This window comes from Hyaena hyaena, unplaced genomic scaffold, assembly GCF_003009895.1.
Source record: "Hyaena hyaena isolate Hyena2069 unplaced genomic scaffold, ASM300989v1 scaffold_434, whole genome shotgun sequence".
In the NCBI taxonomy this organism is placed as follows: domain Eukaryota; kingdom Metazoa; phylum Chordata; class Mammalia; order Carnivora; family Hyaenidae; genus Hyaena; species Hyaena hyaena.
The window spans coordinates 491,558-517,208 of NW_024081069.1; the positions used below are offsets into that span (position 1 = coordinate 491,558).

Below are 25,651 nucleotides of genomic sequence, written 5' to 3' on the forward strand. Positions count from 1 at the left end.
GGAACTTGACGGAGGAACAAGGGGGAGAAGAAGGGCGGAAATGGTGGGGGAAAGGGAGAGAGGCAAACCATGAGAGACTCTTGAATGCTGACAAAAACTGAGGACTGATGGATGTGGGCGGAGGGGGGGATGGGCATAGAGGATGACACTTATGGGGATGAGCACTGAGTGTTATGTGGAAACTAATTTGACAATAAACTATTTGTAAAAAAAGAAAAAAAAAGAAAAAAAGAAATGTGAATAAACAAAAATAAGTGAGAGAATATAAAAAAAAAAAAAAAAAAGAATAACCAAGGTCCTTGGCCCATGCTGCAAGGGGAGCCAGGCAGGCAACATTTGTTGGAGCCCTGGGGGCAGAAAGGCTACAGGTGTTATCTACTTTCTGCTCTGCTTTTAATAAAAAAATAAGAAGAGCCAGGATAATTCCTGAACATCTTTTTCACTCATAATTTTACCTTCCTTCCTTCTGGCACTTTCTCAGAGCTGCTTCTTAGTGGTTTCTTTCCTTTTTCTCCCAGAGCTCTGTATCTGCCCTAGCCAAATGGATGGGTCTTAATTCAGTCTCTTACTAGAGTCCTGAGACTTTTAGTGTCAGGTCTGTTGTCTGTGTCCTCAGTGGGGCAGGTCCTGTGGACCCAGAGGGCTGTGGCCCCCTGCCCAGTTTTCACGTCCTTCACCCCAGCACCTCCTTCCATCAGGGCACCCTGACCGCCCAGGGGAAGCTGCTACAGCAGGACACGTTCTATGTGATCGAGCTGGATGCGGGCATGCAGTCCCGGACCAAGGAGAGGCGTGTGTTCCTCTTTGAGCAAATCGTCATCTTCAGTGAACTGCTAAGGAAGGGATCCCTCACCCCAGGCTACATGTTCAAAAGGAGCATCAAGGTAAGGCTCCTGGTGGGGATGACAAAGGGCAAGGAAGAGTCAAACCCGGGGAGCTGTTTCCCTGAAACAGGGACCTGGTCAGTGCTGATTCACAACCTTGACAGTCTTGTAGCCAAGTAAGCTGTGGGCGTGAAGTTTAGCTAATTCAAAAAAAAGGAGACCGGCTGAGCACAGGTGCTCCAGATCCCGCAGGCCTTCCAGCACCGTGTCATTCACCAAAGACAGAAACCAAAGTATTCAGCTATTAGATCCAGGACAAAACTGTGGAAATGTCTCCTGAAATAAAAACTTTGAGAAAGTGTCATATGTTGTTGATTTTTTTTTAAATGTAATTTATTGTCAAGATGGCTAACATACAGTGTATACAGGGTGCTCTTGGTTTTTTTTAAACCCCTTAAATACCAAAAGAATCAACTTGGGTTCTTCCAGATGAATTACTTGGTCCTGGAGGAGAACGTGGACAACGACCCCTGCAAGTTTGCACTCATGAACAGGGAGACTTCGGAGAGGGTCATTCTGCAAGCCGCCAACGCAGACATCCAGCAGGCCTGGGTGCAGGACATCAATCAAGTCTTAGAAACACAGCGAGACTTCCTAAATGGTAGGTATTGGTGGGCCTGGATTCGAGGGGCCATCTTAGGGGACCCCATGCTTCCGAGCTTCCTTGGGCGGGGCTCATGGTGACTTCATGAGCCCAGATGACTTTTTATATGGATGACAAACTTGTAGTTTTCAGAAACACTTTTTTTTAGATTTTTTCTGTGCCTGAATACACCAGTGGAACAGACGGTACATGATAAAGAAACCCCATCTTTCCTAAAGAAGAACTATTCTCTAGAGCTTGTACATAGGGTATATGCCTTGTAGGCAGCACTGCCAGCTGGTATTAATTGTGACAAAAGGCTGAGTTGGGCACATCAACAATCAGTGACCTGTTTTCCCATTTGGTGGCTGACGGCTGGTGCTTTCTCAGGTTCTCTGGCATTACCTAGCGAAAACTGGGAGTTTGACAGATCAGTGTGAGAGCCTAGATGAATCTTCTTACTGGCCAGCCTGAGCCCTTACAAATGAGAGGTGATCACTAAGTTTCAGTAATACTTTGAAACTTCTCAGAACAGATGATTACACACAGAATATAGCTCTCTACAGACCTTGCAGGAGCCCCCAGCCAGAGGTGGCATTGCTACCTTGTTTACATTTCTGTATTTTTTTCACTGCCCGGATTGTCTTCATGTTGAGCTTGGCATGTGAGAGGAAGTGTATGGTTTTAAACAAGCGCTCTCCTCTCAAGCTCATGAGCTCAGAAGTTTCTCTGAGCAGAAACAGAGCTTGAAGTTGAAGGCAGAATGTAACCAGTAATAAAGTTATTACCACAGAGACTCAGCAAGCACATATGGCTGTATGTATACACACACACATGTGCACACACACACATGTGCACACACAGACTCAACAAGCACATATGGGTATATGTACACATACACACACACACACACACACACACACACACGCATCCACTATCAGATGTGTCACCTCTTGCCAGTACTGGAATCTGGACTCTTTCAAATGGCTTAGTCACCACTTGCTGGTGGTGGACCTGAATGCTGTGGGGAAAGATGAAAGGTGACACGCCAGTTTGGGACTGTGAGCAGGTCACGAAATTTCTCTGGGCCTCTGTTGGCTCATTCTGTGAAAAGGAGGGACGATCTACTTTGCCTACACTGCCCGTGCTGTGTGCTCCTGCCAGCGGTACCAGAAGCAGAGGACGCAGCCAGCTCCCTACATCCATCTAACTCCACCATTGTATTTATTGTAAAACAAATAAAAAGAAATTATGCAGCAAGATAAACATGAAACTGTAAAGCAGTTTCACACTGTAAGTGTGAGAGTTATGTGTGGTCATGCCCCCTTCCCCCCCCCACCCGAAGAAGAGTTTGGTGAAAAAAACTAAGTGATTTCTAGGGTTCTTTCTCATTCTAAAAAGGCTAAAATTAAATACCAGCCCAGCCCTGAGGGATAGTTACCAAAGTTGTATATAGTTTATGGTTTCTGAATGTAGAATTTTGAATTAACACCTTTGTTGATAAAATAATTCTGTGCAGAATTAGCACGTATGTAAAATATGTCGTTATATTGCATTCTGTTAGTTAAGCATTTCTGATTCTAAGCTGGAATGAGATTTTTAAGTTGGCCAATTCAGTACAAAAGACGAACAAAAAAATTGAAACTAGAAATAATTGAAGTAACAATAATGGCTCACACATTTTGAGTCCTTTCTCTGTGTCCGACATAATGCTAAGCAAGTATTCACATGTATCATCACATTTAATCCTCATGTCAACACGGAAAGGTAAGTCCTATCACCCTATATTTTTCAGGTGAGGAAAAGGAGTCAGGGAGGTTAGTAAACTTTTCTAAAGTCACAACAGTAGGTGATTGAAAAAGGACTTGAACCCAGAACTGTATAACTTAAAATTAGGCTTTCAGCCACAAACTACAGTACAGTTGCTAATGGTAGGGCACGTAATCTATGAGCTCCCTAGCATACAAAGCAAAGAAAGAAACAGGATCAGGTATACGATGCTATATATCAGCCAGAAACAAAACCTCTCAGGAGGGATCAGCTTCCCTGATGCTAAGACCTGAGCTATGCACACTGAGACTAGCGGAAGAACAGAGGCTCTCTGTGTCGTCCATTTAAAAAGCCATATTACATTCATAGCAGCACTCTCAGCAATAGCCAAAACAGGGAAAGAGCCTGTGTCCATCAATGGATGAATGGATCAAGAAGATGTGGTTTATCTATACGATGGAATACTACATGGCAATGAGAAAGAATGAATCCTGGCCATGTGTAGCAATGTCGATGGGCCTCGAGGGTGTTATGCTGAGTGAAATAAGTCAGGCAGAGAAGGCCAGATACCATATGTTTGCATGTGTAGGAGGATTAGGAGGATCTTAATGGAGAACTGTGGGGGAGAAGAAAGGGGAAAATAGTGGGTGAGAGGGAGAGAGGCAAACCATGAGAGACTCTTGAATGCTGAGAACAAACTGAGGACTGATGGGTGTGGGGGAAAGGGGGGAGATGGGCATGGAGGAGGGCACTTGTGAGGATGAGCACTAGGTGTTATATGGAAACCAACTTGACAATAAACTATTTTTATAAATAAATAAATAAAAATAAAAAGCCATATTACTTTGAAACACTTCAGAACAGTTAGTACATTTAATCAGTTAATACCGCAATTCCATGTGATGGGTACTGATTCATAAAGTCAGTTTGATAAGGCCTGGTTCAAAACTCTCTGCTATCTACTTAGAACTGCATTTCTTTGGGCATAATCAGTGATTCAGACTTTTACATGGTTCCAAGAGATCTTTCTCTTAATTATAGTGAATTATGGAGATGTTACTGAACTCGATTATCAGTACCTAAATATTTAATGCCTACAGAACACCGTCTAGGGAGAAAGGCTGAGCTCTAGCAAGAGCCTGTTTTATCCTTTGACACACTCAAGAGACAAGGATGTGATGATAGAGTAGGGTTATAGCCTTTTAGTTACAGAGACATATGCAGACATCTCAGGGCCAGCCTTTCCCTCCTGAGACCTCAAAGAGAAAGAAGTGTGAACCCTATGTTGAGTCCTACTGAAGTACATACTTATCACTATAGAAATATCCCCATAATTGAAAGTTCTCTGGGCCCCAGCTGTTAACCTACTTAAATATTTGTTGCAGAAAATACTGATAAAAATGACAAAATTGGGCCAGGCCTGGAAGTCATTATTATAGAATTTGACCTGTATGACTTTTGCCTGGTTATACCTCTTTAGTACTCAGGCCTTAGAACTTTTCTTTTCTTTTCTTTCTTTTTTTTTTTTTTTTTTTTTTTTTGATTTTTTTTTTTTTCTACATTTATTTATTTTTGAGAGATAGAGTGAAACAGAACATGATCAGGGAGGGGCAGAGCTGGAAGGCGACACAGAATCTGAAGCAGTTTCCAGGCTCTGTGCAAGCATTCAGCACAGAGCCTGACACAGAGCTCAAACCCACAAACTGTGAGATCATAACCTGAGCCGAAGTCGGACACTTAACTGACGGAGCCACCCAGGCACCCCAGAACTTTATCATCTTAAACTCGGTAAAACAAAGCTCATGTCTTTCCTCTGTCTCCTGAGTTCCACTGGTGACTATTCTGCCAGTCCCCAAACCAGAGTGACCATCCGTTCTTGCCTCCTTCTCCCATTGAGGCTGTGGGAGAGTCTAATCTCCCTCTGAACACCTGCCACCCCGTGTCCATTCTACATTTTCATTGGCTCTGCTCCGCTTGGGTCTCTCACTGCCACTATCTCATGGCAGCCTCCCCAGGCCCTCCTCCCACCTGCTGCTCCAAGGTTAATGTTCCTCAAATATGGCTGTGGACAGAGAATTTAAAATGTTCAAATTCATTTAAGCCAGTCACTTCTCATGATCTTCAGAATTAAACCCAGACTCATTAGCCGGACTTTGTAGATTTTGCAGTCATGGTGCCAACAATCTCCCTTACATCTCATCTCCTCTTCCACCCACGGGCTTCTGCTGCAGATGATCTGACTCTATCCTGTTGCCCAGACGCACTTCACACTTGCCTACCTCCTGCACACTCTGAAGCTTAGTACCACCACCACCCTCATAGAGGTGTCCACACATACGCATGGACACACTACAAAGCTTCCTCTCCATCCTCTAGCACAGCACTTTGTACCTCATATATGACACCATTTCGTTTTTGCATTTCCATCATTAAGGTAGATGCCTTAGTTCTCACAGTAGCGTATAAGTTCCTTAGAAACAAGGGTAGTGTCTTCCTTGTGTATTACCATTATGCCTGGCATAAAGCCTGTGTGTACTAAGCTTCCACATCCTTGTGAGATTCCTAGACCTCAGAGTAACTGTCTGCTCTTACCCTGCAGCACTTCAGTCGCCCATTGAGTATCAGCGGAAAGAAAGGAGCACAGCTGTGATGAGGTCTCAGCCATCTAGGGTTCCCCAAGCCAGCCCCAGGCCCTATTCCTCTGTCGCCGGGGGCGCTGACAAGCCCCCAAAGGGCTCCAGCTATAACCCGCCTCTGCCACCCCTGAAGATATCTACCTCCAATGGCAGTCCAGGGTTTGACTATCACCAGCCTGGGGACAAGTTTGAGGCCAGCAAGGTAAGTGACAGCTCCTTATCCCCCACCTCACCACTCTGAGGGCACAACTTCTGTGCTCACTTTAGAAAAAAGAAGTAGCTTCTTTTTATGCTGCTCATTTACCAGAACAACCCACTAAATACAGCCTAGTCTCACTTATTTCTCTTTCTTCCCCTGCAAATTGAGTGGGTTAGACCAGCTCCCCGTGCTCAGACATTCTGTGTTAAATTGTCATCTGCAGAAACTCGGCAAACATAAGGTAATATTGTAGTGGCAGTGATGACTTATACCAAACAGAGTAGTTGTGCTTCAGATCACCTGAAAGTCACAACTCTAGGGTTTGATGTCTTAAAGAGATCAGCCTTTCTGATGATGAGCTGCTGAAGTGAGCTCACAGTCCTTCACCCTCCCCTGGCAGGCACAGCAAGGGGAAATGGCTCATCTGTGGGTGAATGGGAAAAGCAGGCTTGGATCAGACATTTATCACAGATAATCCACAATTCAAACATCACCGTGAGGACAGCATAGAATTAACTGTAGACTCATCTACACAACTGGTGTAGGACCCTACAAAGTGGCAGGCATGGGAATAAATGGGAAAAGTGCTAGATTAGGAGTTCAGGCAACCTGTGTTCCATCCCAAATTCTGTAACTCACTTGCCCTAGAACCTTAAGCAGTTCATTAATCTCATTAGGCCTCAGTTGCCTCTAGAACTCAATGGGTCTGTGAACGTCTACATTTTTTTTACTTACATGTTCTGATTTTATAGTTTTATTTGTTTTATACAAATTATTGGGTGATATTGATTTTTTAATTAACCATTAATAAAAAATCTTTTTAAAAAATCAACTATTAATATTCAAGTTCAATTCTGTATTAGAATAACTGCACTGACCTATTTCATCACATTACTTGGAAATGATTTTCTATCTTAAAAACCCCTTGTGAATTAGTTGAGGTCATCTTGGCCTTTTGTCAAATTTATTGAAGAATTTCTGGCTCTCATCGTGCTCTGTGAGGTAGCCAGGCCTCCCTGGGAGGGAGAGGCTAGAAGTAGATGTCCTGGTATACTCAGGTGAAAAAGCCACAGAGGTGTGACCTCCTGTTTTAATGAACACAGGCAGGACCAGAGGAGTTTTGTTCCCACTAGAGTTGGGTCAGGGTAGGCCATGGGCTTGCCATTAAATTGGGCAAATGTCTCGTTGTTACTTCTGTCTCAAAGATCAGAATGTAGCATGGAACTGATGCTTTCTCAAAAAGAAGAAAAAATGTTTCAGAGGGTCTGTCTTCTTTCCACTAGGGGGAGTGTGCCCCTGCCCTGACCTTTGCCCTGACCTCACTCGGCCCAGGTGCTTATGTCTCCTTGTGCCACCCTTTTCCTTACACTAGAGGATGCATGCTAGCGAGGGGCTTCCAGGTGGAAGGTGTGTTTATGCTTTTCCCTAGGCTGGAAGTTCTCTACCCATGTACCCCTGATTATAATATTGTATGCAACATTGCTGTAAAAAATAGATTTTCAGAGCACGTTTATAGATAGAATTTTATCGCTCAAGATAATCTTCTGCCTGCTATTTACCCTGCTGGTGGGAAGTTTGGCCTTTAAGCACGCAAAGGGATACAGAGCCGTCCCGTGTGAACCGGCCTTCCTGTATCCGTGTCCCTCTTGCCCTTGTCTCCTAGCAGGGCGACCTGGGGAGCTGCAATGGGACCTCCTCCATGGCCGTGATCAAAGATTACTATGCACTGAAGGAGAACGAAATCTGTGTGAGCCAAGGTGAGGTGGTCCAGGTCCTCGCCGTCAACCAGCAGAACATGTGCCTGGTGTACCAGCCTGCCAGCGACCGTTCGCCCGCGGCCGAGGGCTGGGTCCCGGGCAGCGTCCTGGCACCCCTCACCAAAGCCACCGCGGCAGCAGAAAGTAGTGACGGAAGCATCAAGTAAGTGCCTCGTTGGCTTCCCCGGGAGAGGAGTGTGTGGATTAGAAAATCAAAACCAAACAAAGAACACAAAAACGCAAACACATGCTAGGGAATGACCGCTGCTTATTCTCGACAGTGCCACCGGAACCAATGTTTGAGGGCTGGGACCGCACGCGGCTCGGGGTGTACAGGCCCGAGTGTTCCGGGCTTCCTTGTGCTTGTTGACGGTAGAGGCTGTGGGGTTTTTTCCTTTTGGTTTATAATTTTCTGTTCGTTTTTTTTCCCCTTCCCCTCCCCCATTAAGAAAAAAACCCTACTGAAACCCTAGATGACAAAAGGCATGCCTTCCGTTGCTCCATTTGACCCACCACAGGATTCACTGGACTGGACTTTATTTATACTGTATTAAGTTACTGATATATATATATATTTTTTGATTGACACCAAAAAATTACCTTAGCACCAATGCCAGACCCGTGCAGGTCAGAGGCCCGCTGCTTCCTCCAGGAGAGAGGGAACTTTTTGGTTGTCTATGGCAATTCCTCTGTACAGATTGTAACTTTTTTTTTTTTTAATTTCTCCCCTCCCCTGTCACTTTAATATATGTTCATGGTAATTTGTAAGATATTTCTTTTCCTTATTTTGGTTGCGAAGACCCTTCCGAACACATTCCTGTATAAAGTATTTTGCACTATTTAAAGAACCCCACATGGATGAAGTCAGGTTGTGCAATATAAATGGAGAGCCACAATGTTCATCATTGTACCTGTAATGTAACTAATAATTTTAAATGTACTATTTTAAATATGTAAAATAAATTTTCACCATGAGCATGTTTTAATGAGGTTAAAGACTAGTTGACCCTTTTTCCCCTATTTCACTATTCTGGGAGTTTTAAATGTGCAAACAATTCTTTTTTTTTTCTTTTCTTGTCTGTATTTTAGGAATTGGTTGAATGCGTTGGCAGTTTTCCCCTACACAAAAAGTGCTTTTGTCGCCCAAGCTCCAATATTAGGCTCCCCTTGTAAACAGCCCCTAAGGGTTTCCTCTAACCTCTGAGATGTGGACTGATTCAGATTGGATGCCATCAAGTTGGGCGCCCTTGAGGTGCTGACATGAAGTGATGACTCAAGCACAAGGCAGGGTTTGGCTTGCATCCCCCACCGCTCTCCAGGCTCGGTGGTCATCCACGGCCAAGGTGGGAGGAGCTCCCCATGACATAGCTGAGCAGGGGCACCCACAGAATACAGGATTTCTTTGGCGCTTTCTGTGGCTTGGGGGATAGAGGCTACCAACCTCACCCTGGCCTTTCTAGGTAACCATGGGCCCAGCCGGAAATCAGTGGGGGTCTCTGAGGCACCATAGACCCAATCCATTTTACTCTCAAGACATTTGGTTTTGGTACATCTTAAGAAGCCTTGGAAATGAAGGCCCTCAAAGCATTGACCTTCTCATTAGTCACAAGGCTTATAGAGCTAACTTGTCACAGTTTGTAATCTAATTCTCCAGGCACTCAGCACTTCCTCATCACTTTTGCGTCTTTTGGTCACTTTTTGCTGCCTTCCATGGGAGGGATGTGAGCCTGGGTGAAAGAGAACAGATCCAAATACAAATGGGTCATCCTGGCTCCTTGTCAGCCCCTGTTCAAGAGGGGTGGGGATGGAACAGAGCATCTGACTTAAAGTGGCTGTCAGTATTTATCAGTGAAGGACACTCACCGCACCCTCCCCAGGGCCTGCTGTGACCACAAGAGGCAGAGTTGGTTGTGATGCCCACAGCATAAATGTCCCTGAAACCCTGTTTCCACATCAGTTCCTGGGCTTGTGGCCAAGAGACGGAAGCTCCCCAAACCATGATGACGACTTCTTCTGGAAAGAAGAATATGAAATTGACCCTGTCCTGCCACTGATAATACTCTGAGTCTTCCTTCTGAACATGATTTGTTACATTTCTAGTTTCTCACCAAGCACACTGAATGACCCAGAGGGTTGTAATAAACACCGGAACACACCCCCACACTCACGCACATACATACTCACTGTGCTGTTAGCCCTGGGAATCTTTTCGGCATGGGCCTCCCTGACTCAAGGGTCCTCATACTGGGTCAGGGATGTGGATTTGGGGGACAAAGATACAAAGTGAATGTCAGAAGTTAACAGTGATATTATCTAAGGTTAGTTTCCACAACTAGTTCTTGCTCAGTTACAACCACTGAAGCGAGTTGCTGGTGTGCTAGAGAGCCAGCCTATTCAGGATATAGGGTGCCTATTCAGGATATAGGGCTGGCCAAGAGATTCTTGCTTTCTGGTGGAGCCCACTTAACCCCCAAATTGAGGACATGACTATTCTTGCCCTTTCCTATTCAGAAGGGTGATCACTGAGTATGTGTGCTTGTGATAAATATTTTGGGAACACCTTCAGGACATCCAAAAATTCCTGACATGAGTTTATGGAAGAGATATTATACATTTTGAAACATTCTCCTTCCTCCTAAATCTCATATGTCCCTCTCTCTTCTCTCTCCCTCTCTCTCTCTTTCTCTCCTCTCTCCCTTAATGAAGACTCTTTTCATCAAGCTCTATCTGCAAAGGCCTAAGTTTGACAAGGACACACTGAAGGAAAGCCAACCTCACTTATTCCAGGCAATGATAGAACTTCATCCAAATTCTGTGACCACCATGATACCTGTCCAGGGTCACTCAGGTTGTCTGTGACTTGGCTTTTGTGTCTTTGTCTTTTGAGTCCTGACATATGTACAACTCAAGGGCTCTGCTCTGAGCTTCTCTTTACAGGTCTGTGCAGTAGCTTCCAGCCCCCTTGTGGGAAGGAAGAAGTTAAGGGTAGTGTGAAAGAGGATTGCTGCCCTCACCTCATTGAGAGCACACATTGGGCCTTCTCCCAGCAGGAAAACTCTAGGAGCTCCTAGCGATCAACAAAGCTTTTTATTCACAAACACTGAGTGATGTGAAGTACATAGACCAAGAAGCGATTCATCCAAAAATATCCAGATAAATAAGTGGTGTTCAACCATGTATTAAGTAAAATGCCCCAGAAAAAAATCTTATCTGTACTGCAGCGTTTGGAAGTAGCCATTGCCCAAATACAAATAATGAGATGAAAACCTCAAAATCATCATTTTGCACCTTTATATCTGGTCCTGGGAAAGTTTCAGTAGCTTATACACTATAAAACACACTTCTCTTCTCTTTTCTGTTTTACTCTGCCCCACCCCCACTCCATTCTTCCACCACCCACCATACTGCTCAGGAAGGGAATTCCTCAGTCCTCGAAGGGTTCATCAGTATGATGTAAAAACTTTCCTTGGTAGAGTTTTAACCCAGTACTCATATCTTCCTCAAATGTTGCCGCCAACCTTGCACATCTATCAGGAGGGGTCAAAGCTCATCTTCACTCACTTCTTATTGGAGGTGAGATCAGCTAGCTACCAGCCACCACAGGAGCTGGCACGCAGGTTTGGGGCCTCTGAAGCTGGGGCTTGACTGGAGCACCTCACCTACTGACTCACCCAAGGGTGGCGAGCCCACCCACCGCCTCACTGTGCCTTGACCTGCCATTTTGATTGGTGCATTTTTTGGTACAACAGGAAGTCATGTTCATGGCATACCCTACGAATGAGAAAGCGGGCGGAAGTGGAGAACACGGGTAAAAATGAAGCCACAGGGCCTCGTAAACCCAAGGATATTCTGGGCAACAAAGTCTCTGTTAAAGTGAGTAAGGTATTCCAGAGCTGTGTCCCACCTCTCATCTACTCCCACCCTGCAGCATTCTCACGAGGCAATTTGGGTGGACGGGGATTTTTTTTTCCCAGTATGGGGACAAGAGGGGAAGTAGTTTAGCAGGATTTTGCATGCAAGATCAATTTATTTTTTATTTTTTATTTCTCCTGGCAACTTCGATTCAAATACGTAAGTATCTTTTATTTTCTTTTTTACCTTTCTCTTTACACTGTGCACATGTTTTATAACAAAATTATCTGCAGCATTATTTTTGTGAACATGCAAGGTGCTTGATTCATATGAAAGTTCTCAAAGCTACCCGTTCAGTATCCTAGGTTTGAAAATACACACAGGGTAAGGAGATTAGGAGTGCTTGCCAAACCTCCAGCCGTGTGAAGTCTGAAGTTTGGAATTTAAGGGCCACTGTGGCCTTGGTAAAGTTTCATTTCTTTTCCCCAGAATTCAGACGATGACATTTTCAGGCCTACATGTGGGCAGGAAAGGGAGGCACATTGGCGAATCCCAAGTTCCTGTTGTGTAATAATCCACTTTTACTATGAACCTACTGATTCTAAGCTTCGGCAGACCCTTGTTGTCCCCCATCTTGAAATGATGGGATCTGTTTTCCTTACATTGGGCCCTCTGGAAAGATCTGACTCTGGACCGTGAGAGTTAGACTGCTCATGTTTAATATTGTTATAGCATGTAATTATCTACCTGGCACCTTTCCCCCTTTCTGAGCAAAATAAGAACAACTGAAACCCATTCTAATGTCCTTCTTGGGGAAAAGAAATTGTGTTCCTCCTTCACTCTCATCTGGGAAGTCCAGCCTCACAGAAGACAAGAGTTTACAGTATCCAGCACTCATGCTTCATGTGGTTGCTTCCACTGCTGTTCCCTGTGAGATGCGCAGCCGCACACGATCCCAGCCTCCTCCCCCTGGAAAGAGCATGCTGCCGCCCTTGGTGATCAGCACCCCCTCCTTAGAAGCACCTGGTTTTTTTCTCTGCCCAACTTCCCATTGCTCATGCCTTTCTGAAGTTCTCCTCACTTCCCAGCAAAAGCTGCCTGCGGTTCTAACTGTTTTCTCTTTCTTCCCCCTCCTCATGCTGCCCTTCAAGGAGACGAACAGTTCCGAGGAGTCAGAGTGTGATGATCTTGACCCTAATACTAGCATGGAGGTAGAAGCAGCTATTGTTGTCCTATTTCCTATAATGATTGTCTTTTTAAATGTGTTCTATAACAGTGACCTTGCTGAAGTGACCAGCCAGTCAAGGATAAATTGTGATCTTGGGGCATATCTGGGTGTCCCATCCCAACTTAAAAACAAAAAAGAAAATTAATTCAGCTCAATCCTGATAGAAAACTTGACCTAGATTATTTTTTTTTTTAAACATACACAAACTAAAACTTCTGGTTCTCTTGAATGCTTGCTTAATATTTCCTTCTTTGGCGGGTATGGGTTTGTGTAGAAGATATCCAACTTCATTACTGGAAACTTAGGGCACATTTTCCCCCCGTGGAAAATGGCATTATAAAGAGTGGCTGATTCCCAGTTGAAAGACAAGAACCATTTTAGTTATAATTTCTCCCTTATTTGTTTCTCCTTCCTCCCTTTTTCCCTTTTTTTCTTTCCCTTTTACTAGAACCTATTCTAGTTTTTACTAGAATCTATTCCTCCCTTGAGGCCCCAGCAAAATCACGGACTAGGTATGGCCTGGTGAATGACCTGGCCCCTAGTCACTGTGTATTGCTGGCAGAGAGCAAGTGAGTGATTGCAGCCTCTGCCTGGTCCCAGGGCTCCTGGGGTGGTGGCTGTTCCACCAGGAAGTAAAAGTAGCCCTGGGAATGGCCTCCCTTCTGTAGCCTTAGCAGAGGTCTCTCTAGAGATGGAGAAACTGAGACGTTGTCAGGGGCCTCTCTTACCCTGGAGGGATCCAGGGGTATGGGAGTGAAATTAACATCTCCACCAACAAGAGCATCGAATCAAATCAACTTCCAACCCCTTCTTGGCTAGAAACTGTCTAGGGTTAGAGAAACAGGACTCCTACATGGCTTGCCACTGAGTGACAACACTCATGAATTTACAAACCCTGGACAATTAGAGCAAACATGGAGCTGGCTTTCCCCGCCATTTTGTCTCTCAGGGGAAATTGACATGTTTTTCTCCAAATCTGTATTCCCATCACCAGGAATAGATAAAAGTGTAGAGGCTTCCTCTAAGTACAAAATAGAGAATATTTATTTTTATTTTCCTTTGTATAGACCTAAGCTTTTCACTTAACTTAGGATGGACTTTTATTATTCTTATTCTAATTTGACCTAATCCCAAAGAAATCCACCACCATATTAAGACAACCACCACAAAACCCAAGAAAGACTATTCTGCCCAAGAAGGGGTAAGTGAGCTGTGGAAGATGCCAATTATGTTGAATGAGGCCAGAGACAAGAGGTCAAAATCAGGAGTTCTGCCAGGATACAATGGTCGCCTGTGGCTGTGGGTATTGCCACAGGCCTAATTCGGCATATGTAGGTCAAGGCAGTGTTCCACCGTGGGAGGAAGTGGGTATGGCATTCATAGCCTAAATGTATCTTAGAGAATGAGGAACCCAGGGGACATTTCTGGCTCTGCTTCCCTTGAATTTCAGCCACTCCCATGGAGCCCACACCTATCACCTTGTAGCACCCTGGTGACACTGTATCTCCAGTCTAAGTGTTGCTGGCCTGTATCAGAGATGTCATCTGCAAGTAGAGGAAGTCCAGGCAGAGGGAGGGGGAAAGCCAGGTATTTGCAATCTAGAAGGCAATTTGGGACCTTTCCCAGCTTAGGTGAACTAGGGAGAGAAGAGTGGCTTTCCCACTCTTCAATGCAAGAAGTGGGCACAGAGGGATGTGGGACCAGGTGAGCAATGCAAATGGAGAAAGTTACCTGATGTAATCAGATGCTCTATTCTACATGTAGATAAGCACAACCATGTAAACGCACGTACACACGTGTTAGCCCTGCTTTGTGAGTTGAACACATGTCTAAGGTCCAAGGCTTGCAGCCCTTTGCATAGACTAAAGAAGATGGGTCCCAGGGAGGTGCTTTGGGATGTATAAGCAAAGGCGGTAGGATGTTGGTGCTGAAGAGAGGAAAGCCATGAATTGTGTTGATGCGTGTCTGAAAAGTTCTCAAATACAATGCTTGAGGCAGACATTTCAATTAACTGGCACTGTTGAGGGAGCATGCGTTAGAAACTAACCAAATATTCTGGTTAATCCAGGTTTTCTGTAGTAGGTGTGCATGCTGTCCTCACATATTCCTTCCGTATAGATCCTTTTAAGCATCGGTGAGCTCGTGTGCTGTATTGCCATGTTAAAGTTAACTGAGCACATAAGCAGGTACTAAGGGGAAACGGGCATCTTGGCATTGCTAGCTTAGAATTTTCAGACACAAATAACAAATATGATATGAAAAGCCAACCTGTTCAGCATGAGTTGAGAATTTTCCCACAGGATAGGTAAGTAGAACTTTTCTGCAGTGTTCATTGCAGGGGGGTGGAAATGGCCAGGGCTACATATGAAAGAGAGCTATTCTTTAAAGACTCAGCTTGAGAAACAGGTGGCCTCCTGAAGGCTGCTGGCTGGTCAGTTAATAATTGGGGGCATCATTACCAGGCCCATCCTGGCCCCCAACCTCACCCTTATCTCCTGAACCTGATTACTGTAATATGTGTTGTCTGATTGAGAGTGTGTCCCTGTGCCCTGGGGAGCTGAGCTACAACTCCTGTGGCTTATGCTCTGAGCCCCCGAGCCTGGGACCCAGCAACATACCGGCCTATGCACCCTATGCACTGCTCCATGCTAGGTGTCTGAATGCTGAGTCCTGCCCTCTTCCCTGCCTACCCCTTCACCTGATGCAGCATGTTGATTGCAATCCTGGCTGTATTTAGGCTCTCTCCCCCTGCTTCCACACGTATATCACTACCAAATTCTTTCCTTTTCTATTTTTTCTCAGTTGGTGGATTGAAGGAACAGTTTCTTTGGGTCTTTGCTTCCAGATCAGCTGCTTGCTACCCTCAGGACTAGTGTATGTCCCACCATATTGTTTTATGGAGGTTTATAGGCACATCCTAGAATGCTAATTAAGAGGAAAATGAAGCACCTTGAATCCTAAGAATCTGGCTTACAAAACTTTCCAAGAACATCCAGTTATGTAAAAGGAGGCAATTCTGCTCTAATGTATCCATCCTTTTTCTTCCCTTATAGAGAAACACTTGTGAATATTCTCAGGTACAGCCCCCACTTCCCACCCCCAGCACACAAGCCACACCATCATTTGCTGCAAGATTGGCTCCCAGTGTACATGATCCTCTCGTGGTCCGGCACTCCCCTCTCTCCTGATCTGCGACCACACCTCAGAGAGAACTATTCTAGAAACACAAAGATCTGCCCATAGCTCACCTTACTTTATCTTGTATTGATTACACTTTGGGGGCTAGAGGAGAAGAGGAGATTATATATGAGAGAAATGTTTCTATGTGGAAGAAGAATCCAATCAGGCTGAAAACCAGACACTAGGCTCTTTGGGGAACAAGTTAATATTAATTCATTTTTTCCAGTACAGCTTAGACTGTATTCTCATTATTGATGAGAATTGCAGATGTGATGGTGGGCTGAGCACCATATCCCCCCTGCCAGCTTCCCAGCCCTGCCCCTCCCCCACCGTCTGCACTGATGCCCAGGCTGGAGCCAAGGCTCAAGGGTTGAGGATCTGCATCCGCCCTCTGAGCCAATGCCCACCTCTGAGAAGGCTGGATCCTTTCCAAGCTGTACCGATTTCTCTTAAGACTCGATAGGCAGGTCCCCATACCCATGCCACCTCGCAAAGTCATCTGAGGACCATAGGGAGACTTGGGGTTTTGCACCTGCACTCCAGTCCCAGAACTGCTACTTGCCTACATCATGTGCTGGAGTAGAAAGGCCTGAACCAGCCTCCCAGACTTGGGCCTTCATCTTCAGGGATAAAGTTTCTCTGTCCAGCTTTTATGTCAAGCCCAATTAAATAAATCCATCTTAATTAAAAAAAAAAAAAAAAAAGCCCAATGCCACTTTTAGCAGAGAACATCAATCTGTCAAATTAAGAGGCTGTCACAATTCCAAAAATGCTCCATCTCTGACACAGCCATTTAACAAGGAGCCAACCTCATCCTCGTCGGTGACACAGTCTAAATGTAGACATTACCCTCAGTCATTATACCAGCTGTGACACAGTCAGCTCAGGGGTTACTTTCTGCATAAGAACAGGGTTGGGGTCTTGTGGGAGAGGGTTCTGAGAGATGAGGGGGAGAGAGTACTTGGAAAGGTGAAGATACTTTGGAAGGAAATTTCCAGTCAGGATAAGAATCCGAGACTTGGAGAGCTGACAGAAACTTAGAAACTTTCAGTGAACCCTATCTCCTTCATTTACTTATTTTTTTTTATTGTGGTAAAACAAACATAACATAAAATTTACCATTTTAACCATTTTTAAGTGGCATTAAATACCTTCACAATGTTGTTCAACTGTCACTGCTATTCATTTCCTGAACTTTCTCTTCATGCCAAATTGAAACAGTACCCACTGAACAATAACTCTCCGATTCTTTTCCACCCACTCCACTTCACCCCAGCCCCTTCAAGAGATTTGTAGAAGAGGAAACTGAGGCAGGAAAGCTGTAACTTTCAGTTTGAAAATGAGAAGGTGCCCTAGGGGCAGAGTCTGGCTTTTCCTGGCCATTGTTCCCCCATCTACACCATCCTGCTCCCTTCTTGGAATCCCCCATCTCTAGGTTGTTTTTAATCTAAAACACAGATCCTGGCAGATGAGAAGACCTACCTTCCAGTGCCAATTTTTCTGTGTGGATTTCAACTTACTCAACTTTCCATCTCAACAAAGAGGAATATCATTTCTGCCCATCCCAGCTTTCCAGGGCAAAAGTATGACTTAAATAAAAATCACAGAAAGGTGGAGTGCCTTGGCTGGCTCAGCCACTAGAATATCTGACTCTTGATCTTGGGGTCGTGACTTAAAACCCCACGTTGGGTGTAGATATCACTTTAAAAAAAAAAAAATCACACCAAGGCAGCACCACACAGAAAGAACACTCAAACAGGAGTCGGGAAAACCCGGACTGCTGTCTGCATACTGTCAAACGTGAGGCCTCAGGCTACTCAGCCTTTCTGAGCCTCGGATTTCTGTGAGAGGCCGCACAGCTCCGAGGGGCCAGGTATTATGTCTGTGGTGTGGAATGAGCACCATGCAGATCCAAGGTGTGATGTCAACGGACTCTGAGACCCTTCACTCTCCTGAACTTCTAACTGAAAACACTGAGACCTTTCAACAGAAGTTGGAGATGCTGTGCCTTGACCCTGGAATTTGCTTTGAAGTGGGTATGCCAAGTATGGCCTGGGTGCATGTCCTCCTGAGACCGGACTGGAACGTCTGCCGCCAACCCTGGGGTGGGTCTGGGTGGCCAGCGCTGGTCCTTCTGACCTTGCCCCTCCCCACAGTTCCCCAGCCCCCGCTTCCACGTCCTGAAAGAGCTAGCCTGCTGCTCCCACCTCAGCTGCTTGGGCTCCTTGCCCCAGACACAGACTTTCAAAATAACCTGGCCACACAGATTGAAGGAAACTTTTACACCCCCAGTCAAGTGACCGGCCTCCTGGCATCGCCAGTGTGTTTCCACCGATGCCCATTAATGCATTATATGAAAAGAATTTTTTTATGAAAAGAACTCTTTGGAGAAAAGAGAGCGAAGCATCACATTCCTCTCTATTTTTACAAAATGTTTTCTTTGTAATGTATCAGGTTTGGCCTGAAGACTCACTGGTGTTGCCTAGCTTTGTTCTGACTCTACGTGCAGACTGATTTATATTCTACCACTGAGGGAAGGGCACTTCACTTGCCAGCTCTGGCATTTTCTCTCTCCTGGGAGAATTACAAGAAAAATCTTCCACTGCATATTCATTTCTGTTATGTTTTCCTTCCAATGATCCTGTGAAGATGGGGTTTTCTCACCCTCCTGGAGGAAACAGTGTCAGAGAGGTCATGGTCACACAACCAACAAAAAGAGCAGGTCTGGGGTGCCTTTCTGACTCAGTCAGAAGAGTATGTGACTCTTGATCTCAGGGCCATGAGTTCGAGCCCCACATTGATTGGGTGTAGAGAATACTTGAGAGGGAGAGAGCAGGTCTTGAGTTTAGTGAGGTAAGAGACCAGAATTGGCATGTGGTATGGAGGAAGCCTGATCACTAAGGCTCAGATACTTTCTTAAGAAGGTTCAGGCCCTCCCTTGTTGCACATCTGCTTGTTGGAGGAGAATTTCTTCCTCAACAACTTTTTTAATCCACTTTTAAAAGTGGTGATGATGACTTGGTCTCACCCACACCCTACCCCAGTGACTCAGGAGTCCAGCCACAGAAGCCAAGAAAGGAGATCCTGTCACATGGGTTGGAAATGTCTGAATTGGTTTCTCAGGCCAACACAGTCACTCAGCAACCCCCAGTCATGCACGTCCTGTGGTAATGTCACCCTCATCTGGGGCCTTACCCACCTCATTTACGTTGTACATTAATGAGATTAATTGTGATCCAGGAGATCACAGGAGAAGTGATCCGGTGATCCAGGAGAAGGTGCTCTAAGAGCCAGCTATTAAAGAAGGCCTCCACCTCCCTCCCCAACCCAGCGCTGTCAAGGTTCACCTACAGGCTCACTCAACATGATATGCTAGTCAGTTCCATTTATCAAAAGTTAATAACACAAAGCATTGCAGTGAGTACTATGGAGGGCCAATAAATTACATAAGATCAGGCCCCATACTTAAGAAGCATGCAGTCACGTAGAGAGAGGCGGTTTTGATTAATGTTCATGTACACAGCAAACTTTACGTGCTCTATTAAGAGGCGTGAGGCCATGATTCATTCAGTGGGTATTTACACACCCACTCAGGCACTAGGCTAATAATAATAGCAGCTACTGTGTATCTTTCTTCCCTATGTACCTGGCTCTGCTGAGTCCTTTCCTCCCAACAGTGTCAATACATAGGTACGATTATCATGGTTTCTGTTTTACAGATGAGAAACTGGAGCACAGAGAGGTTAAATATCTTCCCCAAGATTGTGTATTCACAGCCTGTATCCCAGGAAGCCTGTGAGCACAATCATTGGCTTCACATTATGGTAGTACATGGGCTGGGTGGATTTCTAGAATGTAAACAATCTTGGAGAAGGGTAAAGTGGGAGGAGAGAGCATGAGTAAAGGGCCTGCGGTATGAAAGTGCCTGGCACATTTTGAGAAAAATATATGGTCTGTAGCTGGGGTTCAGATACGTGAGAAGAGCTGTAGGAGATACTGTAGGAGATAAAGCCTAATAGATGAGTTGGGACCAAACTATGATAGGGCCTCGAGGAACTTGCTAAGAAGCCTGGACTTGACCCACTGGACAACAAGAACAAAAGTAGGTTTTTAAGCAGAGTCTGTGTGTTTCATTCTGCACTTCAGGAAGATAGCTGGCACCTGAGTAAACAACAGGTGCAGACCTATTGGAGGGCTGTTGCAATAGACCCAGTGGTAGGTGAAAAAGAGGAAAGATAAAAAAGTAAAAAGCAAGAGAAGTTTTGGGGATAGGAATATAAGGATGGTCATTAAGGGATGAGACCTCAGAACATTCATCCATAAAGTCTTTACCCAAGGTTAAGATCTTGACTTCCAGGTTGGACATGTGTCATATGAAAAGGAAGTCCTAAGAGCCCCCTTCGCCCCCAGTCCCCTCTGAGCAGACCTGCAGTCTGCTGAGAGCACAGGAGACCCATGCATGCACAGTAATAAACCACCCTCTGCCTTAACTATTCTGTGGGACGGGTGGGCCATTTTTGTTCCTTCAGCATCCTAGATATATAGTTTTGAACTGTGCTTTGTGACTGGTGATAAGAATTGAGAAAAAATGGGGTGGGTGTGTTTTCCTTCTGGAATCAGTTGACACCTGGTTATCTAGACAAGGATTTTGCCCTCACTCTCAGGACACCGACTGGCAAGAAAAATAGGCTCAAGCTCTCTTCAAAACTCAGCTTCTTATTCAGTGCTGGTTGATTTTACCTATAACTCTTTCCCATTACCTTGCTGCCCTCCCATCTCAAAGAAAACACTGGAATTCTCTCTGGAAGGAAGAAACTGGGGTGCCCGTGGACCACATTGTGGTGGTTCTTTTCTCCCTGAGGAGGAAGTGCTACCATCTGCCGCCCTCTGCTGGTCAAATAAAACCAGATTCCCAAGCAGCTCTTTCCCACGCTGTCTATACGAGCCTTGCCCTCTTGGGTTTGGGTCTCCCAGAGAGAAAACATGTGCAGTGTATACAATAGTATCATCTTCCTCCGCTATCACATCCATCTCGATTCTCATTCTCTCCTGTTTCCCATCTACCACTCTCCGTGGACTCTCAAATTGTTTCCAAGGAAAGAAAACAAGAGGTTTCAAGAAATATGTGTAGCTTATGATGAACCCTTCTGGCCCCAGGGACTGATACTTCCTCAGGTCTCTAACACCTTAGACAAGGTGGTCAGGAGGCCTAAATTCTAGTCTACTAATTGGGTGAGTTAATTTGCTTCAGCAAATATTTGATCTTCCACTATGTGCAAGATGCTATGTGCTACTGTCTTCAAAGGGTTCATGAGGCTGGTAGGATAATAGCATGCAGGGAAGATGTCATGACAGACAAACGCATGTGACCATATGTACCAGCCTCTGGAAGAGCAGGGAGGAGGAAAAGATCACTGTTGCCTAAATTTCAGTCAAGGACTGACTGATGAGGTTCCCAAGCAAGTCACATTCCACTCCAAGTTCATGGCAAGACATTTTCTCAATGTTCCTCCCCAAAATTAGGATCCTACCACTTTATTTATTTATTTAGATTTGACAAATATCAATGGAGCCCTTATGTGCCAGGTATTGTTTTAGGCTTTGAAGCAACAACGGTGAACAAGGTTCTTGCCTACATGGGCCTTGCAGTCCACAGGGAGCCACAGACAAACACATAGGCTGTTCGGCTACCCTGCGAGAAGGCTGTCATGACCCTCCATACTGCAGCTGTCCATACTGCACCTTGCTTCAAAGCAGAAAGAGGGAAAAGGAGGCAGGAATCTTCTATGGGTGTAATCCAGAGTCAAAGTTAGAAAAAGCATTAGCATGGGTTTCAGCCAGGCTTGTGGTCCTTGCCAGAGGAGTTTAAATGGGAGTACTAGATAGAAATGGGATAGAGAGCAAGGTGAGGGAGCAAAGGTGAGGTAAGCAGGGAGGCCTTTGACATCAATGACAAAGCGTCACAATGCTTTTCCCAAGACCTTGCCTGCACATGGAATGCTATGGTGGAAGGAGCCTTCTATGACCGTACATGCACTTCCCTGTCTCATCTGGAAATGGGAACAAATAACACCTGCTTGGCACATCCCCCCAGAGTTTTGGATGAGCAAATGAAGGAGTTTGTGAGTAGTTTATGCCAACTATATAATGCTACACAAGTCACTGATGTTATTACCATTATGAGCAACACTTGGGCCGCCCAAGAGGGAAAGGAATGAAAACCGATGCCTTCCACAAGCTTCCATAGAGAACCTGCAAGGAAGCCTTGTTGGCAACCTTTCTCCCCAATTTCCCCACCAAAGTTTGTCTCCAAACTCGGAAGATTTACTTTTTAAACAGTGCATGTGTTTAGCAATATACTAAACGCAGTTGGTATTGATGAGAAAAAGGAATAAGGCGGGAAATTTCCGAAGCAGTGATTTGGGTGCTGTTTTATAGAAGTACTGCCACGGTGCAGGGCTATGAAACCCCACTTAAAATGTTATGATGTGGGAAAGTGCCATTTGCCCCTTCCAAGTGTCATTTGTTTCCTCTCTGGCACTCTTGGCGAGCACTTACTCCCTTGTGGATTCCCACTGGAATGGGAAATACAGGCCACTGGACAAAGCTGGCCGCCTTCCCATATCATTTCTACCCTGACAGGGGAGGCGGGACGAGGGAGAAGGCGGTGCTCCGTTTCTGTTGAAGGCTGGGCGTTAACGGCAGCCAGGCACTATCCTGGATGCCGTGCAGAGGCCTCTCAAGTCCACCTTCCCCACCAGACAATTTTGGCCCAATGAGGGTGGTGAGCATGTCTGCTTGCTCCCTGCTGGCCACAACCAAGGGCGGGCTCGATAAATCTTCATCCAGCAAATGAATCCTTGTGTCAAACAAGCTTCCAGGTGGGCACCGTTAGCCCCAAGTTCCAGCTAAAATTGAGGCCTAAGCTGCTTAAGAATGTTGTCCAAGGCAAGAGAGCACGTCTGGCTTGGGGGCGGGACACTATGAGCTCAGTTCGCTCCTGGAGTTTATATTCCGCCCCGCATGGAACGCCACTAAGACCCTCCTCTCGCTGAAGCAGTGGATTTTATTGTTTTTAAATCATTTTCCAAAAAGCTTGCATCCCGTCTGTGTTTAAAAACAGGCCCTAGTCAAATATTCTTAGTAATATACCCTGAAGTAATTATTTTATAGATTGTATGGACCTAGTGCCTCAATTCTTGGAACCAGCCCTCAATTCTCAGAAGAACTGAAATGAAGACAGGTCAAATAGTCATTCAAGTAGCATGTATTAAATGCCCATTTCACAGCAGAACCCAGGCGAGGGGCCTGAGGTCCAAGAAGAATAAGGGGCCCCTGGCCTTAAAGAACCTACAGTCTAGTGGATCTGACTGTGCCCCCTCCTTTAAAAAAAAAAAAAAAATTGCAGAAGTGAAAAGTACCAATTGCAGAATATTTGGAAAGCCTAGGTCAGAAGCCAAAGGAAAAACATCACTACACATTGAAACACTTTCTGACTCCCGAGGGTAGGGCCTCCATCCTGGCACCTCTGTATCCATAAAAGCTTGCACCAGCCTAGAGGAGGAGACCATAATTTTCTGAACGGGGAAAAGCCATCCTTGATCGCAATGCCTTGTGATAAACCCTGATAACATTTAGAAAATAGTCCTTGTCTTCTTTGTGCAGTGACAAGTGCAGGCATCATTCTCTCTGTCCCCCCTAAACCAGGTGGCCTCTGTGGCCTCCTTAGCATGGTTGAAAGTGACATGCTGCCGCCCTCCCGCGTTCCCTGGCTGCACCCCTCGCGGTCCCCCCTCACATCTCCCCACAAAGCAGGGGTCTCTCAGGTGTGGGAAAAGCAGCTCCCACCAAATGCCCCCACCTACCCCTGCACCACCCCAGAAGAGCCTCAGGGGGTGGGGAGTTGGTTTACCTGAGCCCGGTTCCCTTGGACAGAGCACCTTTCCTCCAACCAAGCTATACGTTGATTCACCTGCCACAGCTTTCAAAACTCTGGGTGCCCGGCCCCGCTTCACATCACTTAAGAGAATCGCCAGGACTGAAGCCCAGGCACTGGTCTTTCTGTGTTACTAAAACTGCCAGGGTTAAAGATTATGAACCACTGATTTAAAGGCAGTCCGGATGGTGGTATAGTGGCCTCTTGAGACTAGCAGAGGACACTGCAGTGGCCAGTCTCAAGGCACTCAGCCCCAGGACATAGCATTGCAAGAGTTGTCTGCAGCTCACTTCATGAAAACGCTGGGTAGTGTATGTGGACAATTGGTTTGCAAAGCGGAATCCAAAGGGGGAAGTAGCATTTTTGTTCCAAAGGGCCCCTGTGGATCCTGTATAAAGGAAGGGCAGAAACCATGTTCGCTTATGACACGTGTTCATAAATACAGGGAGATAAGTATGAATGCCCCAGGGAGCCATTTATAAGACACGTGAGCTGTCTGGCTTCATTATGAAGGAAAGAAGACTTTTACAACAAACTCTTAGAAGAGTATACAGCAATAGGCTGCTTTGCAGAAGGAGGATATTTAGAATTAGATACTCGTTCTCCACTTAAGTAGTCATTGAATACTTGTTATTGGTCTAGCACTGTGCTAAGCACTTGACATATATTGCTCATCTAATCTTTGCAGTAACCCTTTTTCAGTAGGTATTATTTATCCCCATTTTATAGGGAAGGAAATTGAGGTCATAAATCTTCAACAATTAGCATAAAATCACATGAAACAAAAGACGTGAGCCCCAGCCTCTCTGACTTGAAAACCCATGTTTCGCTCACCCCGCCAAGCTTTATAACCTGGACCCACATGATTAGAGGTAAAACAAAAGATGGCAGAAAAATCAAAAAGTGGTGACTTTTTCAGCATGGCTAGTTGGCTGGAAGTCGATCTTCTGTGAAGATCCATGGGGTCACAAGGAAGCCTTTATGGTGTATGTAAAGAGCCCCCCCCACCCCAACCCCACAGTGCCTGTGCCAGCCAGCCATGTGACTGGACAAGTCACTTAGTAGGCCTAAGTCCGGGTTTCTCACCTAAGCAGCAAAAAAGGGTCAGAACCTCTAGCTCAGTGCTTTTCAATTTGGCCTATGGAGGCTTGGGCTACGGGAAGCCATGCTGGGGACAGGATGGAGATGGGTATGGCTTCCCTTTCCCCTTCACTGAGACAAGCTCTGCATTTAGCTGCTTGGAGAGAACTATCTCCTATTTGCATTTGGAAGGAAACCATTAGGCTAATGGTTAGTAGTTAACGTCAATGACCATTCCAGTTTGATAAATGTCAGGTGCTCTGTTTTTGAAAATTTGTGATGCTGAGAGGAATCCGTGCCAACACATTGCTTGAGTGCATATTGAAGCGGGGGCAGGCAGGGAGAATGGCTTTTATGCATGTGACAGGGAGGAAGAGCAAACGAGCAAGTCAAATGCAGGTGAGAAAGGCCAGCTGCAGCCAGAAGAGCTTTTGCAGTCACGATACACCTGCTTGGGCCCCTGGGTCACCCAGAGGCACATGCAGCAGAGTAGAGAGGATAGTAAGGCAGGTGCCCTGGGTTGTTATTGCAATAGTGATATGGTCA

The 25,651-nt window shown here is 45.5% G+C and overlaps 1 protein-coding gene across 7 annotated transcripts in view; it reads left to right on the top strand.

Moving 5' to 3' along the window:
• Window positions 1-25,651, top strand: part of LOC120245862 (kalirin-like) — a 118,103-nt gene that overhangs the window by 71,368 nt on the left and 21,084 nt on the right. For 3 of the 7 annotated variants that reach the window (XM_039253029.1, XM_039253026.1, XM_039253030.1), the window contains 4 exons: window positions 699-884; window positions 1,314-1,485; window positions 5,837-6,075; window positions 7,739-8,819. In XM_039253029.1, coding sequence (XP_039108960.1) covers window positions 699-884; window positions 1,314-1,485; window positions 5,837-6,075; window positions 7,739-7,996 — 855 coding nt within the window. In that variant the 3' untranslated portion in view covers window positions 7,997-8,819. Of the gene's footprint in view, window positions 1-698; window positions 885-1,313; window positions 1,486-5,836; window positions 6,076-7,735; window positions 8,820-11,578; window positions 11,703-12,832; window positions 12,893-25,651 lie in introns of those variants that run through there. The other 4 variants (XM_039253027.1, XM_039253028.1, XM_039253031.1 and 1 more) reach the window with 3 other exon arrangements.